General features: G+C 40.5%; 1 protein-coding gene across 2 annotated transcripts in view; it reads right to left on the bottom strand.

Moving 5' to 3' along the window:
- Positions 1 to 20249, bottom strand: part of MBOAT2 (membrane bound glycerophospholipid O-acyltransferase 2) — a 92268-nt gene that overhangs the window by 33581 nt on the left and 38438 nt on the right. For both annotated transcript variants that reach the window (XM_082755892.1, XM_082755891.1), the window contains exon 4: positions 2318 to 2413. In XM_082755892.1, the coding sequence (XP_082612018.1) occupies positions 2318 to 2413 (96 nt within the window). The remainder of the gene's footprint in view (positions 1 to 2317; positions 2414 to 20249) is intronic.

A 20249-nucleotide genomic window follows, 5' to 3' on the forward strand; every position in this document is an offset into this window, starting at 1 on the left:
TTATCGAGGCCAGAGTGACAGGCAAGTGTCAGCAAGAAAAGAACCCAGATGAGAATAGGCAGACTGGGAAATCCCTCATATCCCTTTCCAGCATTTAAGCTGAAGACCTGCTTGGTAGTGTCACAGATCCCTAACTGATTCTGAACAGAATGGGTTTTCCTTCTGTAATGGACATTTTCAGTAGATGGACAAGCAGAGATCCTGCTTGGCTGAAGGATGGAGCCCAGGAGGAGCTCGGCCAGACCTTGCATAAATTCTAGCTCATGCATCTGTTATTGTTATCACAGCAGACCCTGGCATTTTTTCCTTCTGAGGTGGCTATTCCAGCATCTTCAGAGGCTTGGCTGAGGAGCAACAATCTGAAAGAGGAAGAGCCCTTCCTGGAACAGTGAGGCTGTGTAGCAGAATTTTAATTTCAATTTTAATTTCCCGTTCAGGTGCTGGCAGAAGGGCAAAGGAACCTGTGGAAGGTTTGCTGGCAGCTGGGATCTGTCACTACCAAAGCCAGGATTGCAATGCTCTGCACAAGCGATGGCACCTCCAGCACGGGGTCAAATTTCCTTGGCAGATTCTCTGGGCTTGGACACCTCCAATTTGCACGATGGGCTAGGAGAAATATCTAGGTATTCATTCAAAGTTCTGTCAGGGCTAACCACTATACAAAGCCATGCCAATTTCTTCAGTACCAAGAACGAACTTGAGGGTACAGGGATTCTACAACTGTTTAGGGCATTTTTGTTATTTTTGAGATTATTCTCTTCCCCTGGAACTAGAGAAAATTGGTGGAACATAGCCTTCTTCAGTTCAAGTTGCAGCATGTCGTTCTCCTCCTGTTTTGGAAGTAACATCTGTCTCAGGCCTCAAGGGAGCAGATGCAGTTTATGCCAGAGACTTAATACAACATGCATGCACCAAGCTCCCAAACCAAGGCACGAAAGGGTATTTTAAATCAGGCAGCTCCAGCACACAAGCAGAGAGACGGATCTAGGCTTTACAACAGTTCCATCCAGAGCAGACCTCATGAATCTCTGGACATGTTTAGAAAGAGGGTTTAGAAATCTCTGAAACAAACCAACACAGCCACAAAGACAGCTGGTATCTGAAAGCAATACAGTCCCATTTGAGCGAGTGTGCTCGAGCTGCTATTAATAGTTTGAGAGCAGCAACAAGCAAATGCAATTACACTGCTTCCTGGTACAGCTCAGAGCTTTGGTCACTGCAAGGCTGTACCCACTTTGGCCCTACAGTGACCTGGGAGGGACAGCATTTGGATTCTTGTTCCACTCCTAACGGTGGCATTCAACATTAGTAAATCAAGCTTTGTGTGTCTTTATGCTCATGTCTGCGTTGCAATCTCTCATTAAAGCAAGCGGAGATGTAGACAATACAGTCAGGGGCATATGTCAAGTCATCCAGCTCCCATCAAGGTGGATACGTGGTGGTGGGTCAGCTGAAATGCCCTCCAGGCTCTGCTGTCTGCATTGATTAGATCTCCTCTGCCTGGAACAACAACTTGGGTATCTGGCTCGAAGGCAGACACTTGTTTGTAGACACAAATACAGAAAGATGTTTCAGAAGGTTAAGAGCCAGCTTATAACAACAGAAAATATTAACTTAACCACAAAAGCTAGAGGCTTCAGCCTACAAGTTAGTTTCTGGGCTCTTACCAATGAGGATTGAGAAGTGACAAGGCTAACACACACAGCTGCTACACAATACAGGTACCACTGAACTACAAAGACCAATGCCATTCACAGTATTCCTGAAAAGTATTTAATACATTTTATTATTTTGTTTTTCAAATAGGCTTGCAAATACTTTTCTTGCCTTTTTTCTTTTCCAAAATGCTCCTTTAAATCAAAGCACCATCAGGAGAAAACATTTATAGAAAATGTTGTGCTTTGTTTCTGTCTGCAGTACAAAGAAGAATCACCATTTTTTTCTTATTTTTACTTTGCATTTTGATTATATTTTGCTCATATAGAGCTCCAACCAAATATAGGTTAAGCTCATTACATAAAATGAGGACACATACAGGCATAGCTCCCTATTTCCAAGGGCTGTGTGATTACCCAACCACACCTCTGCTTGGCTTTCACTTTCTGAAACACTTCACATAAAACCCAAAACAGAGCAAAGCTAAAAGCTCATTTCCTTAAAACATTCAGAGTTTCCTCATGTTGTGGGATCAGACTGCATAAGACGTACATGCAGACACAATTCAAGTTTCATCATGTGGTAGTAAAGGGAAAAAAAAAACACAACAGATACAGCATCCCATAGCAAGGCAAGATGGGAAGATTTTTTTTCTCCTTACCCAGAAAAATCAGCAGAATACTGTCCATAATCAAAGATATAGACTCTAGTAATTTGGCACACAGTGAGGTATCCCAAAGCAAAAACGAAGCAATACCTGGAAGGAAAAGAGGAAAAATGCTTTTCAATTAAAAAACATTAACATTTTTCCATTAAGTCAGCAATCTTTAATTAGCTTTTAATCTCCAATTATCTCCAACAAGTATTACATAATTTGCATGTGCAAATACACTTTCATCCCAACTACTTTTGGTAATATTTATCCTACAGAACCATGTAGGTTTTTTTAAGTGCACAGTATTAAATTACAAATGCTGTTGTCATTATCATATTTGTATTCACATCAAGCATAGGATTTATAATTTAAATCCTGCTGTAAAAACCAGAAGCTCTAAAGAGAAAATGAATTTATTATTTTTAGATCGAAGTCAATCTTTGTCCATATGAGTACACAAATTAGGCAAATTATACATTGAACATCATCTCCATTGAACGTACTTCTATACATTTAAAATTCAGCACCACAAATCCCACTGCTTCTGTTTTCAGAGATTAGAAAAGATGATTGATTTTCAAATACACACATTAAAACATATCTGAGTGAAAAGGGAACAATACACCTTTATGCCTCCTGTTAAAGCTGATCCTTGCAAATATAAAAAAGATAAAAATAACCTTTTTAAAGTATTATACATTTAATTTCACATATCGTTTTTCAGTTCAGTTTTTTTCTCCCTTTTTTAAGATGTAAAATGGTAAACCGATGAGGCTTGATTTGCCAATATACCTCCCAAAATTGTCAGAATCTTTACATTTAAAAAGAATGGTGAATGCCAGCAGAAGCTTCACTAACTCTGTAAAACTTTATATATGAACTTTACAGTCTTGAATATTCCCATGCAGCTAATGAAGCATTCATGGTAATGAAATCATTCTCTTGCTTAATGTTCACAAGACTAATGTTCAGCCCTGCAGCAGACCGTGCTGTACAATCAAAATCCAGTTAAAATGAAAATATTCGTACACCAAATGGAAAATCATGGCTAGGACCGTATTTAGATGAAATAGTGAGGGACGCTACAGGAGGAGTTTGGAACAGGCTTTTCCTTTCTTTTCAGAATTATTATTTTAGCAAAAAAAGTGTTTACATAATTAATTCTAACGTCTTAGAAATTATTCTTTAACCTGGAAGTGATCCCCACCTTTGGCACACAGAACACTTGCAATTTAACTTCCAATTAAGAATTATGCTAGGTATGAACTATTTAACGTTTACAAATGTCCAACCTTCAAATTAGAGAATTATTTCCTACCATATATAACACATCAGTAGCTACATTAACCCTTGCTTTTTTGTGGTTTAAAAGCTTTAGGTTGCCGGCTTTAGCAATAAATAGTAGATCCTGTTTTCACCAATATAAACAATCCTTAAACAACTATTAAACTGGGTGGCTAATTGGCACAAAAACGCGTGTAATAGAAATCCAACACAATTACACAATACTTGGCTCCTAACATTTCTGAATTATTTCAGCAAGGAAAACAATTTCACACAATTAAGTACAATGTAGTGGACAGCCAATATCAGGAGCAAGATACATTGTAGAATTGAACTTTTCATGAGGTATTTTAAGATTATATTCCCAAAAATCCCACAGGTTTCACATGAACGATGACTGCGCGTTTGATTTGCCCGCTCTGAAATCGGTCCCAGTTCTTTCGTTTGCTAAAATTTCAACATGATTTTAGCTTTACCAGCCTCTTGGTTTACACACTAAATAATCGCAGACAAAAAGTAACTTGTTACGTGTAGGGATATCTACATACCCACCCATAGATACCACAAAAAAATAAAAATTAAATATTGTAGTTAGCCTATTACATTATTGCTTATTGTAATATTAGCCTACTGTAATAGGCACCAATGTCGACCACATAGTTTATCTTGTAAATACATTTACACCAAGTTTTTAACAAAACATTATGAAGACTTCTTTTACAAAGCAAAAAAGCCACAGCTGAAGAAAAGCAAATATCCTAAAACAAGAAAAACACTGAAAATTATGGCAACCTTAGGTTCGTTTCTATATAGTCATTATGATACACGCCTGCAACACCATGTGAACATCCAGCTGAAAATTCAACTGTGAACATTCAACTGAAATGGCCAGTCATTATTTATATCTAAAGCAAAGAGTTTAAAGCAAGTTGTGTTACACATTTCCACTCAGGAACACAGACTGAGGCAATGATCCTACCTGGTACCTTTACTGGGCCAGTAAAATGTGCAAGAGTTTTAGAGGTACTGGCAGGTGGCTATGGATTTGCTTACACGCCTTAGGACTTCTACAGCAGGTTAACTTTCTACAGTGAAATGATCACCTTGGCAAACAAGTGGAGAGCCAGGGATATTATATACTTGGATTTCAGTAGGGTTTTTGACACTGTCTCCATAAGATTGTCACAGAGAAGCTGTTGATGGACGGGCTGCATGGGCAGCAAGGTGGATCAGAAACTACCTCAACAGCCAGGCCCAGAGCGTGGTGATAGCGGCCTGTAGTCTTGTGGGAGGCCAGTAGCTGGTGGTGTTCCTGAGGGGTCCATACACTCCAGTCCTGTTTGACACCTTCGTTAATGATCTGGATGATGGGACAGCACCCTCGGCGTGGCTGCCGGTCACACAAAACTGGGAAAAGCGCCTGATATGCCACAGGGTCACACCGCCATCCTGAGGGACCTCAACAGGCTGGAGAAATGGGCTGGCACAAACCTCTTAAAGTCCAACGAGGGAAAGTGCAAGGGCCTGCATCTGGGGAGGAACAACCCCAGGTACCAGGACGTGCTGAGGGCCAGACGTGCTGGGAGCTGACAGCTGGGTCAGCTTCAAGAAAGACTCAAAACCTGAATTCACTTGCAAGCTAAATTTAAAGCTCTGATTAGTCAAAAGTCAAACAGACTCTGACATCAAAACTCTGTGTGTCTGCATTTCGCCTAAGAATTTATTAGTTAATATCCCCATCCAAACCACAGCTTCAGTGATAGCAAGGATACTAAATGTGTCGGTGGTTCATATAATAGCTCCCAGCAGAAGATAACACAGACCCTTCTGTCCTGCTGTGACACGCTCCAGAAACTGCTGAAGAAGAAGGTGAGTTGAACCAATTTGCAGAAGCGAAGGCCATCCAGTTGGCTTTAGATATTAAACAGATAGATGTTAGATTATTTATTATTAACATCTATTATTTAGATATTAGATAGTTCATGCAGTGGCCCTCAGGCCAGTCTGGGCAAGGCAAGATGTAAAAAAAAATGTGCTGCACACCTCAGCTGGGGAGAACGGCCCCACCTGGGGCCTCTGGCAGAAAGAGCCCAGGGAGACTCAAGGTCAGCCCCTAGGGTTTTGGAGTCAGGCATACAGACCTGAGGCCTGCTGTACTCCACCTGAAAGAAGTATTGGCATCATGTGAAGGGTTTCAAACTGTTTCTGAAGTGATCGGCACTGAAGCACAGCTCCTCTTTCCTGTTACGTGCTGTGGAAGGGGAAAATGTCCCTGTGGTGCACATAAAGAAGCTGCTGGGGAAGACAGCCAGGGCTAGTCCTGCCTCAGGCAAGGCAAACCCATCCGTGGGACTGCTTTTGTTCAAGGATCGGCGCAGAAGGATGGGGAAGTCTGATGTGTACCTCAAGTGGGCCTGATGCTGGGTGAGAATAGCCCATGATTTGAATTGTATGGTGCTAATTGGTGCTACGTAATACTGTATGTCATCACTGCTACGGTTGCTATATGCCAAATCAATGTTATTACAGTAAGAACCACCCAGATCAATGAAAAATGAATTTTGACAGCACCAGACAAGCACAGCACTGAGGGAACCAGAACTGGCTTCAGCCACAATCTGATTGCTACAACAGATGGAGCCCAAAGTCATGGATTAAATGAACTCGACAGACATTTTAGAGGGATGGCTCATAGATTAAGGGCAAGTTATCTGTGTGTGTATGTACCAAGGGACAGGAAAGATACGGGTGATTAATTGGGATGTAATAGAAAGTAGAGGACCTGAGGATGACATAGTATAGAATAAGGGGTGGATATTGTCCTAGTTTCAGATGGGATAGAGTTCGTTTTCTTCCTACTAGCTGGTATGGTGCTGTGCTTTGGGTTTAGGGTAAGAATGATGCTGCACACGGGTGGCTGAGCTGTGGCAGAGCAGTGCTCACACTGCCTGGGGCTATTCTGCTCCTCACTGCCCTGCCAGCGAGTACCTGGGGGGCACACGGCCAGGACAGGTGGCCCAGGCTGGCCAAAGGGGTGTCCCACACCACAGGGCACGATGCTCAGCAACAGGACTGGGGTAAAGGAGGAAAGGGGAAGATGCTTGGGGTGATGCCATTTGTCTTCCCCCAAAACCGTTCCACGCACTGAGCCCTGCTCTCCTGGCAGTGGCTGACACCTGCCTGCCGAGGGGAAGCAAGGAACGGGTTCCCTGGTTTGTTGGCTTGCACAGGCAGCTTCTGCTTGTCCTAGTAAGCTGTCTGTGTCTCAATCCATGAATTCTCACATTTTTACTTCTCCAATTCTCACCCTCATCACATCTGGGGAGATGGCTGGGTGGTGCTGAGCCGCCTGCCGGGGCTAACCCACAACTTCTTATGTTAGGACACAACCATGCATCACAGCCAGGTTTGAAGAAACAGGCTTCTGAGATTTATTCATTTTTATTGCTTTAGCACTGCAAGTTTGAACATGGGACATAATTCTATGCAAAGACCTTCAGTAATAACTGAAAGGTCAGTACATACACAAGTAAAAGATACAAAACTTGGTGCTTCATCACCTACCGTTTCAAAATCACCTTTGCTTTACATGCAAGTGAGAAATACACCTCTCTAACCTGATGTAACCTGACATTGTCAACACTTGGCATTAAAGTCTCAGTAGGATTATTGTAGTTTGTCATGTGGCAGACCAACAGGTCCATGTAAAATAAGAAAACAATACTACACACTTTGCGAAGGCATAGCAACAACTAAATATTACCTAAATTGACCTGAAAGAAACCTGAGATTGTTTCTGGATGGAAATACAGACTTTTTACTGTTGGCAATGTCAGTAAAATAAATCACAAGAACCATATGGCAAGACACAGACAACAAGTGGCCAAAGTAAATATAAGTAATTCTCTAAGGATTTCTTACATAGATAAATAAAATCAGAGAACCACAGCAGTAATGCCTCCAATTCTATAATATTGAGTTTACTATTATTTTTCATTGGGATTTTGCCTGTGAATTAACTTTTGGTTATTTCTAAAATATTTTATGTTTACCTTATCAATGAAGAACTTGAACCTCCCAGGTAGTAAAACTAGCAGATTGTTGTTTTCTAAACATAACAAAAAAAAAGTTGTTCATCACTGTAAAACACGGTAACTGGACAGAATTTGGCATATTTTTTAATCACAAAATATAAGAAAAAATAAGAAATCCATAATTATAAGCCAATTACCTTGTTCCCCTACATTTGGGAAAGGGGGGTGTTAATGACATTTCCCTCTCTGCTACCTCCCAGAAAGATAAATAAGTTCTATACTACTTCAGATGCAAATCCAGGTTTGTGTTCAAGATTCAAAGGAAGTCTTTAGGGTGCACAAAGTTGCTATAACCATCCATGGTGAATCCCACTGTCCATATAGCAAAAACAGAGATCAGAAGCCAAGATGAAAACCAAGATCGTAAGTTCTCTCAGCGTCACGAAGGGCTAGAAATACAAGGACACCTGCCTGTAATGAACCTGACTGTCAAATGTACGTATGAATCCTTCAGTAATCCATGAATACAGCTCCAAAGCTTACTGGCTACAAGCTCCTGGTTTGTTCTCCCCTTGTTTCTCTTTCTTCATCAGATTTACTTTCAAGTTTTTCTAAATAAGACAGATAATGGAAACAAGGTGATAAACTCCAAAGAGAACTAAATGAGAAACCAGTGATATTTTATCCCCACTGAATGAAGATACCAAACCCAGCCATAACAACCAGGAGCTGACAGGCAGTTCGGTCAGTTAATGACAGGAAAAAACAAACAAAGCAGAGCCATGTGCTGAGGACAACTATGTACATGATCAGCCTGTAACAAAAAGTAAATAAATGCAGCTTTTATGACATACTTAGTGGGGAAAAAAAGGTGCCCAACTGGCACCTTGCCTCAAGGAGAACCAGAAACATCTATTAGATCCTGCATCTGCTATGCCTACCAATATCCTCTTCCAAATCAAAGCTTAACTTTAATCATCAACTGACCAAAGCATCAGCCACCTGGGTACTTCCAGATAACCTTTGAAGTAGATATTGGCCATCATGACCTACGTGGTAGGGTTGTTTTTTTTGCCACATTCAGATTATGTCCACGCTGAAGTTACCATGCAGAAATGGAAAGAAAAACCCTCAGACTTCTTGATGGGATTTCAGATTCCCTTTTATGATTCCTCTAAAACAAAGCTGTCTTCCCAGAGTAGTAAAATTTACTGCTGTATTAATGAGTTAAACTGAATTGTAACTATCTTCCTGCTATGTCAACCACCAGCCCCGAATTACACAGAGCTCTCAAGAGTTTAGATTTTTGACCGATGACGCAGATGGAAGAACTTGCAGTAGTCCATACAATGGTTTTCATTTTCCAAGTGAATCACTGCACTTCTGCCATGCAACACCGTATGCCTTGTTAATGAGAACTGTAACTCGACCAGGGAAAGTGGAGCAATGTGTTCTCCCCAGAGGAGAGCTAAAAGGTTTAGAACAGCTTGCGTCAGTCCTGTTTCTCCTGCAGGTTTATGGTGCAATTTGCTGAGTATCTCAACTCCTGTGTGTGTTCAGGTTTACTTGAAAGGATTCAAACCAGATGTGAAAATGCTTCAAAAACATCCAGGAGTACCCTTCCTGTATGCTGTCCTGATGTGGAACCAGAAAACAAGCTAAACGGACCCTTTCACCAAAAACATCCCACAGAAAAGATCAGAAAAATGAGTAAAGTTTTGCAGAGCTCAAATACATGAAGTTTTTTTACCCAACTACCACATTAATCATATGCTGTACATGAACGCAACATTACTCGATGTTAAATTTTCTCCTCCGGTACAAAAGCTGTTGGTCTTAAAAAAAATCAATGTTATTCTTCTACCTATACCTGCTACTAGGTAAATAACATTCTCATGAGCAGAATTACAGAAGTAATTCACATTGGACATGAATTACTAAAAACAAGTTGCAATATGGTTATACTAATAACTAAGACACAGTGACCTGTAATGTACATTGTACTATATATAAATATTAGACACAAAGACATGAATTTAGAATTTGTCTAGGACTAATTCACAGGATCTCTGTCAAAATGACCTTGCTTATCTATCAACAGATGCAACGAAATCAGGCATGTCTGAGACACTGCAGTAATGAAATAGCAGAAAGCAGAACAGATTGTCTGATATGTCTAACTTCAGCTTTTAAGTTTAAAAACAAAAACAACCAAAAGAAAAGAAAACCACCACCAACGCCCTCATACACCAGAAAATAGATTATAAGCAAACAAAACTAGATACCCCATTAGAAAGAAGGTTTTTTGCCGTACAAGTCTGCCATATTATGTTTTAATTCATTACTATTTTGAACTTCACAGACAACTAAAAATAGTCATATTTATTTTCCGCACTGAATTCAATCCTTTTAAAACAAAAATATTAAGTAATGAAGTTTATGTTTTAATGTATTATACATTAAATATAACATTCCACATATATACACACATTTTACAATATATTAAAAAAATGCTAAGCTGCCTCTACCAATGGTACTCTGCAGAACATGCACATAAAGAGAATTTCTGTTTAACTTTGCTTAAAAAAAATAATAAAATGCAAAGGTCTCTCTTATTAGCAAAGAAAATGCATTGCCCTATAGTATTACTTCTTGTCCAATCTTTTTTGGTGTTGAGTGACATCAAAAAAAGTTTGTTTTTTTTTTTTTTTAAACCTATAAATATATATATATACACACACAAACACACACACACACGAGTCTACATATGTATACCAAAAGGTGTTTTATTTATGTATATATATATAAACACACACACACACAAACTTATAAACACACACATACAGATATGCACAGGCTTTAGTTCTTCTACACCACATGGATTTTCTTTTGGTTTCTGAACTTCTCCGTGGAATTCAATATATATTTTCTATTACACTCTGTATTGCTAACCAGAGTGACTACATTTAATAAATTCCTGGGCATCATTTCTGCCAGTGGAGAATATTTCCTAAAGCTTGTCCCTGTATAATCTTCTTGATTGTCCCCACAAACAGCAGAACCACTAGCACAGTTCACACCAGCACAGACCACCTTCCACTGAAATAAATAAGCAGATTTTGGTTGAATGGCTAGTTTTGCTTTTACAGGCAACCCCTTTTTAATTTAGTGTGGCCTTATTAATTCATTCCACTTGATAATCCTGCTATTTTGCCCAGCACCTCATCTATAACTAAGAAGGACATAAAGGCCCCATACAAGCAGCAGTACTAGGTCAGGCTAACTCTCCAGCTAGATCAGCATCCAGGTTTGTGTTCCTCCCCAGAAGTGGCTAAATGCAGATGCCCATGCAAGCACACAAGCAGACCAAGGAGAGAAACTACTTCTCAATGCTCTCCAAGACTCAAGCCATCAGCATCTTAGAAGCCTGGAGTCAAGCATGGCATCTACACATTTAATAACCTTCTATAAACTCCCCTCACTCCTCAAAAAATGCACATCCTTATCTTTACCACCCTCTGCTGCTCTGAATACAGGGCAGAAATAACTGCTCAGCATTTCTAAGTTTCCAGCAAAACTCCATAAAAATTAGGTACTGAAGAATCATCAAGCAGAAGCACCTGCAGATACAAAGCTTCAGTCCCCGTGTCCCTCAGAGCCTTTGGTGTGCCAGCTAAGAAAGAGCAACCACATCCATTGGCTAAGCCCAGAGCTTTGCATACGCTGACCAGTCACGATCCCAGGCTAACCACAACATACATTAGCTGGCTGTATTTGTATAACCAGGGGCAGGAGTTGCATATTTGTTTGATTTTACACTTCTGGGGGGACTCGTCATCTTATAAATAAAATATTTGGCCAAGTACCTAGCATACCTATCTCTATTTGCACAAAATCCAATGAAAATAGGAACCATGACCTTGACAAAGCCACCCTTCGGGAGCTGTCGTAACAGCTTTTGTTATTTTAGGCTCTTCCCTTGCCGTGGAAGGACAACAGCATAGTACGCTATCTTGCTGGAAGAAAGTTAAATAAACCAACCAACCTAGGGCAGTTTTTCACCAGCTAGTCGGCACATCCTACAGATTTAGCCTTGAAACAAAGCTTTCATGTCCAGTCAAAATGCATTCCTTCCGTTACATTAGGAAACAATATAGGCTTAGTTTTTTTTAAACGTCTAGTTACACGGCTTTAAAAGGCAGACCTGACCACCATGTAGCATCACACAATTTTTTCTGAAATTGATTTTCAGAAAAGGTGACAGAATAGCCTCAGAGTTTCCCCGTGGCCGTGTTCCAGCCTTGTGCTGAAAGCTGCCGCCTGGGTTAGGTGCTTTGCTTTTTTCCCATTGCTTGTGCCAAGGTAAAAATTGCTAAGAAATAAAGTCTTGTCCCTAGGGTCAGAGCTGACTTGTTATTAAACGCAGCTATATTAGCTGCTTCACTCCTAATGAGCGTAATTAGCTCTCATTGCTCACACTGCAAAACTCCACTTGATGCAGTTACAACATACAGTATGTTTGCGAAACTTCTGAGGGAAAAACATCAAGCAAAAAGGTCCAAAGTGCCAAAGCTCAACATCTAATTCTGTCAGCATCAAGTCCAGGCCAATAAAAATACTGATTAGAATTACTTCTGGCTGTGTAACATTTCACAGGGTAAGCTAGCCTGCCCCAACCTGTTGTTGTTAGAGGCAGAAGAGATTCCTTATTTACACAATTCCTGTTCAAAGTATAGATACACCACTGACGTACATCCTCTGGATTGCTGAGCACATGGAGCAGCTTTTAGGGTGCAGATAACCAGTCACAGAGTCAGATTATGTGGCCTTAAGCAAGTCACAATTCTCTTGTTTCAAGAAACCACCCTCTAAAATGTGAGCAATATTAATCCTTGTAATTCATCTGGAAGTCTTCTGACCCATATGCTAGTCTGTCCTCTCATTACTTCAAGCAGAGATCCAAAATGCATTGAAAAAAACGCCAAAATAGACAAAACCAGAGTGCCTATTAGGCTGTGGCCAGAAGGAAGTGCTTAAACCATCGTGCTTTGGCAATGAGCTACCTGGTCATCCCACCCTCCTCAACCTCCATGAGAAGGCTTTTGGGTCTGACAGCTGTCCTAAAGTACATTTACCAAGCAGACACGTAGAAATAACAGCAGTCCTACACCACTTTTGGCACCTGCAAAGCCATTTGTTCGGCCTACCTGCCGCAGGTTGGCTTGCTCAGCCAGTCAGGCAGGGCGCGGTAAGATGGCGCTGACAGGCCTAGCAGCTGGCCTAGCCTCAGGGCCTCGTCTCCGGGCTAATTAGCGTCTGTACGAGATTCACTCAGCCAGCAGAGAGAGATAGCCAGGCCCCTTGGTTTCCCTGCACACAGCCAGGCACATGAAGCCAGGGGAAAGGAGGCTTCGTTAGCTCTCCTACACCCAGAAGCGCTGAGGATCTCTGAAGAGCTGGCTTTGTTTACTACAGATCAGCCGGAGACGTTACCCCTCGCCTAATGGATTTTGATGTTTTGCTACAGAATGGTAATGTAGTGGCCTGGTAAAGTAAATCTCAAACCAAGCTAAATTAAACAACCAGTCCATTTCTATCTGCAGGATGCATTCCAAATGCACCATTAACATATGACAGCTACAGCCACAGACATTGTTGTCAAAAATGAATCCTCAAATTTTGCTATTATCCACATGCTCTCAGACAGTGCTTTCTCTCACTTTGACCTCTCCCCCCTGCTCCCTCCAAATCTGGAACATCTCAAGGACGAGGAGATCAGCTCTGGGCTCTCATACACAGGAGGAGCATCAACCGCAACTGAAGCGTGGGGGGAGCACTTTCGTTGCTTCCCTGGGATGGAAGAAATGCGTTGTTCACTTCATTCTTCCTTTGTGTCTCCAAAGGAACATGGAACCAGGAAGGATGAGAATAGAAAACATTGCTTTATCCTTTACTGGACTTGAAGCTGAGAGCTGAAGTTGATCCTGTCCAAAGTCTAATATTAAACTGAGATGATACCTCAGAGGTCACCCAAGTTCTGTCTCACCAGTGCGTACCGCAGCGTGTCATACCAACCCGTATTTCTGCAATCGCTTGGAAGTGTAACAGTAAACAGTGGAGATAAGAGCACCAGATCTGACCTTTATATTTTAAAAGCTGCTAACAGCATGTAACAGTTAAAAAACGTGCACAAAGAAGAAAACCTAACAGCTTCACGACATGAAACACAAAGGCAAAGTTCTCTGACCTTGGAATCTGCCTTACAAACCCCAGGCAAAGGAAAGAGATCCCTTATGCATCTTCTGATCAAGATGAATAGACATAGCTCAGAAATAAAATAGCTACTAAATTCCACAAACGCTACTATTCTAGTGCTGTGAATTTTCAGCTGTTCACCTATATTGCTATACAATATTTGCCTGCCTATATGATATTCCAGCATCACAGCACGCTGTTGATTTTATCCTTCCTCTTTCTTCCACGTGATAAACACCAGAAACATGCCCAGTGCCTTTACTTCTACAAACCAGCAGAAATCCATGGATGGAAAACAGTCTCCCTTAAGGAGGCAGGCAACAAGACAATTTCTGTAGAATATTTTTAAGGAAATAAACACGTTGGTACAGAACACTGACAGTAGGAGGCCTATTGATGAGAAAGCACTATTTTAAAATACAGCCCTACTAGCCATAATAGTTCAGCAACTGTAGACAAAAACTGCTAAAATATAAAATATTTTATAAGACTAAAACATTTTGTTTCAGCAGACCATCAAGTTTCATACAAGAACTTCGGGCAAGCGCACCGGAACAAGTTCTCAACTGGCAGACCCACAATGAGGTCAATCATTAAACCCATTACCGTCGTCATCTCAGTACTTGGCAAGTATCATCTTGGATAAAGATAAGAGCGAGCTGTTATTTTCATTCACCCACTCATCGCCCCGCTCCAGCTCCACACCCCTCCCCGGCCCCACTCACACCCCCATGTGTCGCAGCTGTTGTCCGTCCTGGCCCCCGCCCAGGGCACAGTCCCAGCTGTCTCAGCCTCCCCAGCTCTGCTGCTACCCCCACATCTTCTGCAAACACCTGAGAAGGAGAAACAGGGCAACTGCAAGCCCACCAGGAGAGAGGGGGAAGTCTTGCCCAGTCCCGAGGTGATGCCAGCTGGAGTTTGCGTTCAGCCAGCCAGGAGCCGTTCTCTGCAGGCGTTAAGGATGGCAACAGCTGTGGGGATGCGATTTGCAGAGAAGGTGGTTGTGCAGCCAGAGTCAGGGCACGCAGCTTGCAGATTAATAAACAACCCAATTCCCGAAAGGTGGAATATGCAAAAGGAAAGGCCACAGGAATCAAATTTAGTTACAGGAAGGGAGGATTTGAATGATTTGAGTATCACGGGGAAGCCAGGCGTTTGTGTTAACAGCCTAACATATCCAGAACACTGCTGAATTTTCTTTTACATTGTTTATCACAGCAAAATGCCTTTTTTTTTTTTATAGAGGTACTCACCAGAGGGAACAATGGCATTATTTCCCAAGCCTGTTTCTTGCTTCTCCAGAAAGGACAGACCCAGTCTTTTGCTTTCAGCAGTAACTCTCTGCCCTCTTGCCTGCAAGCTGGTCCAACCTACACCAGATCTGCAGCTCTACTCCCCCTGAGGGAGTGATCTAGTAGTCAGGCACATACCTCAAACACTGCAGCATTTCAGATAGACACTTCTCCAAAAAAAATCTGATTCATTTAAAATATAGCTTGAATGAAATGCCTGCTTTGTTCTGATGCTTATAATGCCTTTAACCTGGAAACACCTGTTCCTTCAGGTGACTTGTTTCATTTCAGGCTGGTCTTATTACATCTCAGCCCCCCCCCCCCCCCCCCCAAGCTAAATCATTACAATCACATAAGTTTCATATCTTGGCCGTCCTTTAATTAATGCATGGCAACAGATACAACGCATTCACATGATGCATCAGCTTTGCCACTGTCACAGTCCTTGTCATATGCTCCTGCAGAATCACATTTAGAGATCAGAATCAGCTGTCTCCTACTCCCAGCCTGGAGAAAACCTGTCGGTACCTCCATTTTCTTTGCTAAATGGTGAAGCCTGAGACAAGTTACTCCTGAAAACAGGAGTGGTAACTTACATTTTCATGCAGATTTCTTTTGTCCCACATGAAAGGAACACACTGAATCATTTCCAAGAGCGAATCTGAGCTGCTCCACAAGAAGGATATGCAATAAAAATAGCATGGCAGGAAACCAATTGTCAGCACATGTGAGCTGTACACATAATGATTATTTGTGATATATAGGAATCCTATTGCCTATTAATATGGAAATACTTCAAAATGCTGATTACTGGGAAGAATTGGTACCTGTAGACTGTTGCATGCAAGTGTACAAGGAACCCTTTATGAAAAAAACTCTGCACTTGATTTTGGAACATTTTCCCTTATTCCAGACAACAATGGGACACTGAAAAATGAGTATTAATTACTAAGTGACAATCTAAGTCATGGCACAATCACTCATGGAAGTGTCACACATTAACCCCAAACAATAATTATTCAAAGCTACATTTATGGTCTCTAAGTTAGAAGGTATTTTCATAACATATGTATGTTTTCTATACATATCTATTTATAATTATATATTTAGTTTTACATGGATACTGTCTCGATGCTGTCTCCATATGCATTTGAACTTAGTCATACATTCAGCCCACAGCTGCTGCTGAACTGCTTACACCCAGCTTTGTAATCTTGCCATTCTTCAGTAAAGATGATCTTCTTACACACTTTGGGCAACCAAATTATCTCACAATTCACTAAAAACGTGAATAAATATTAGAATTGCTCTGTTTACTCCAGCCAAAAGAATCATACAACCTGTCCCTAGAAACATGCTGTATAAAGTCAACAAGAAGGCGCTTTAATAACAGAAAATTTAATAATAATACATGCCAGTGGAAGAGGTTGTATAAATGCAGTTTTAGAGTCAATGCAGGAAAGATAAGAAATATATAAGGAATGTCAGGTAGTTCACCAATTGTTCTTTGAGATGTGAAATCAAAAATCACAAGTGTTTCTCCTATGTGTGCACCTACATTAGTGCCATTTGCCTACAGCTCCTGATGAAGGCCTGATGAAGGTGTTCCATTACATTCCCAAATTATCGTCTCACGTTTCCTACAATCTCACTACAGACCTCAATTTACAATTCATTGCATTTTATAATTTAGTAGGAAATTCACTTAAAAATCTTTCTTGGAGTGAAAAAATAAAAGCAAGCGTATGAGTCTTACTTTAACAATTTTTTTCTCCCAGCATTCAATCACTTTTTATACTCACAGAGCAGCTGGGAAAGTTCTTCCTGCCATGGCTTTATTCTGTTTTGTACAGGCAGTGGTATGTCCAGACACAATGAGCCATTCTTCAGTTGAGCTAAGACCAGTTCTTTTTCTCGTCACAAACAGCGTGTCCAAGGAAATGAACTTCTCACTCCTGAACCTTCTGTGACACTGTCTTATCAGTGACAAAATCTTTTGCTGCTAGCAGGACTGCCTGCAGGCTACAAGTTATGTACAAGAAAGGTATCTGGCAATCATTTTGCCAGCTTAAGACTTCCTTTGTGAAAGTTTTCATTAAGAAATACATTCCTTTATCTATAGGTAACAACAGTCACAACAAAAGCCTAAAAAATGAACTTAAAGATTTTAAATATGAACCACAAAGAGACTGAGAAGGAAGTTTGTCTAGCATCAGTCTTGAAAAACAAAAATCAATATTGAATTAAGAACAGAAATATGCTGAAATATCTTTTTGTCACAATTCTAGACAGTATGGAGTGAAATGTGTTTAGGCTATTAAAATACAAATATCATCACTTCAAAGCAAGTTTGTGAAATCAACAGCCAAGAAGTAATTTATATGGAATAGTTTATACCTGTTTGTTCATAGCAGGAAATAGGGCTGCATATGTATATAAACAATTGAGATAGTTCACCATAACACCACTCAACAGCCAAAGCAGAACTATCAAGGGACAGAACACAACTTGTATAGCCTGGAAAACCCATCACATTCTTATCATAAGGCTATGAGCAGGTGACTTAAACCAAGATCCACAAATGCAAGTGTTCCTATTTATGTAGCGCTTGTTTAGGCATTCAATTTCCCAGTGTATAAATCCACAGAAGCTTGGGATTTAGGAGCTAAATTTACAGAACTATTTCTGTCCCTCCGACTGCCTTCTCTATGGAACACAAATAGAAACACCTAGCTCACAAGAGCATTCTAGGAGCAAGCATGTTAAAGATTATAATTTGCTGAGCTGCTTTAGTAATGGTCACTCTTACATCAATACCTGAACACTAAACTTGTCTGCTCTCCAAAACAAGCTTTGCTAGAAAACATGAAACACGTAGCAATGTATTAATTCTGTTCAAGTCAATTAAAAATACTAATTTTCAGATGGAATGAAATTCAGATCTCTTCCAAGCATGTTAGGCTTCACAATGTAACCCTTAAGCCTAAAAATAGCCTGATTGTCAGTCAGCCAGAAATTCTGCATGCATCCAGAATCTCCTACGCTGCACTTGCCAGGAATGTCAAGACTTCGAAAAATCACATATATTGTAACAGCGAAGACAAACTAATCTGTAACACAAGCACACAGTGTGCAATCGCTGATTATTCATTGTTGTGATGCCTAGCAGTGTCGCTGCTGCTAAGCTGCCTTCTGTGTGGCCATTATAAACCCAATTTGAGCAAAATTTCAGCTAAATGTGCATGCCACATTCTACCCGCCTTAAAAATGGTTTAACATGTTCGGGTTTTATTCAAACACTCCCCCAGGATGTGTTTGAATCAGCTGTACTCTGGTCAGGTGAAATGAGAACCAAGGTTCATACCCCTATTTTATCTTTGCCTCATTTATTTATCAGTTAATGCTATTTTCAAAAGGCAAATAACTTCTATACAGCATCTTATATACACTCACTGCTTGAGGATCACGTAGCCATGTTCATATTCCTCCATTCTGGGCTTAATTTTAATTAGTAGTCAATATTGAGTCCTCCTGCAATGGTTTATAATGTTCCTGCTGATCTAGTTACTCACTCTCTCTCCTCCCATCTTGTTAGAGCAGTTGAGAAAGCACTCTGTAAAGACAGTGCTAGTCTGAAAATATATCATCTTTAGGCCTTTTTGTTCCTTAGAAAATGTAAATGGTTTTAGTTTGGAAAAATGTCAAGATTGAATGCTTTTCAAACTTGTCCTAGCTGTTAAGGGACAAATACAGCTTGCTGTAACACTCCTTCACATACCGAACCTTACCCAAGCGCACACAAACTAGAAAGCAGCAAAAGGAAGGGAAGTGTTGGTGGCAGCGTTGCAAGAAGAGCCCAGAATTAACAACAGGCAACCAGCTTGTAACATTCGTATTTTGCTTTGGTGAGTTCAGCCAAACACCAGAACTTCAAGTCATACTGTCTCTGGAGATGTAAAACCAAGTGTGGAATGAAATAGGAGAGGAAAAACAAACAAGAAAAAAAAAAAAAAAACACAAGTAACAGACATCATGCAAAAAAGCATCCTATTTCGAGCTTAAGATACAGCATCAACTGTAAGCTACACTTACAGGAGAGCTTTAGTCTTGTCACAATTCATAATGAATTGATTAATGGCCAAAGCCCCAGGGGTTGTAAACGTCTGGGTTGGTTTTACTGAAGTATTCCCAGCCTGCATGAAGGCTCTGCCATAGTCAGAACAGACATTTCTACTAGAGCTGAACACACGTAAGGTAGCCTTCAGCTGCTAGTAAATTAAAATCAGTGACAGCAAGAAAAAAAAACAGTGTTTCCTTAAGTAATTTGTATCTTTGCCAGAGAACACCCTATGAGGGTATCATAAAAATACGGGCACACCTTTAGGGTAAACTCTCAACTGCCACGAGGTACAGAGGTAATACACCTCCGTAATAACTTCTGTCTCAATTTATTTAAACAATGAAGCAATAAAACTTGGTTCTCAAGGTCCACTTGGATTTTTTAATACATCGAACTTTCTGATTATCAGCTTTCAGGATAACAGCTTAAGTTGCTGATGGCCATCCAGACCCAACAGGAATCTGAGCAACCTGCTTTGAGCAGGAGGCTGGCTCAGAGACCTCTTAAGGTTCCTTCTACGTTTATTAAGTGAACTTTCAAAAGCTCAAGTTCACTGTTAATTTTCCAAGACAAAGTGTAGTAAAGAAAATCAGTACATTTCTTAAGAAAATTTGCCAAGTAGCTGCATTCTGAGCATACAGTAGTTGGGTCTAGTAGCTTTTTTGTTCCAAAACAAGTTAATCTTCCTCAAATAATTCAAACCATTCCTAACACTTGCAAGAGAAGTTTGTGAGGTTACTGCAGGATGCAAGGTTAGGCAGACCTGTGGGAAATCAGTACTGGAGCACAACTGACATGTCACGTGGGATAAAAGTACTAACAATACTTCTGCACATCTATTATCATCACCAACTAGTAAGTTATAAAACATTACTGTATTTACAGAATTGTGCAAAAAGCACTGAGTTTATTATTATATATATACACACAAGTATAAACATATACCTCCTATA

The sequence above is a fragment of the Aythya marila genome (genome assembly GCF_965140915.1).
Source record: "Aythya marila genome assembly, chromosome: 3".
Classification (NCBI taxonomy): domain Eukaryota; kingdom Metazoa; phylum Chordata; class Aves; order Anseriformes; family Anatidae; genus Aythya; species Aythya marila.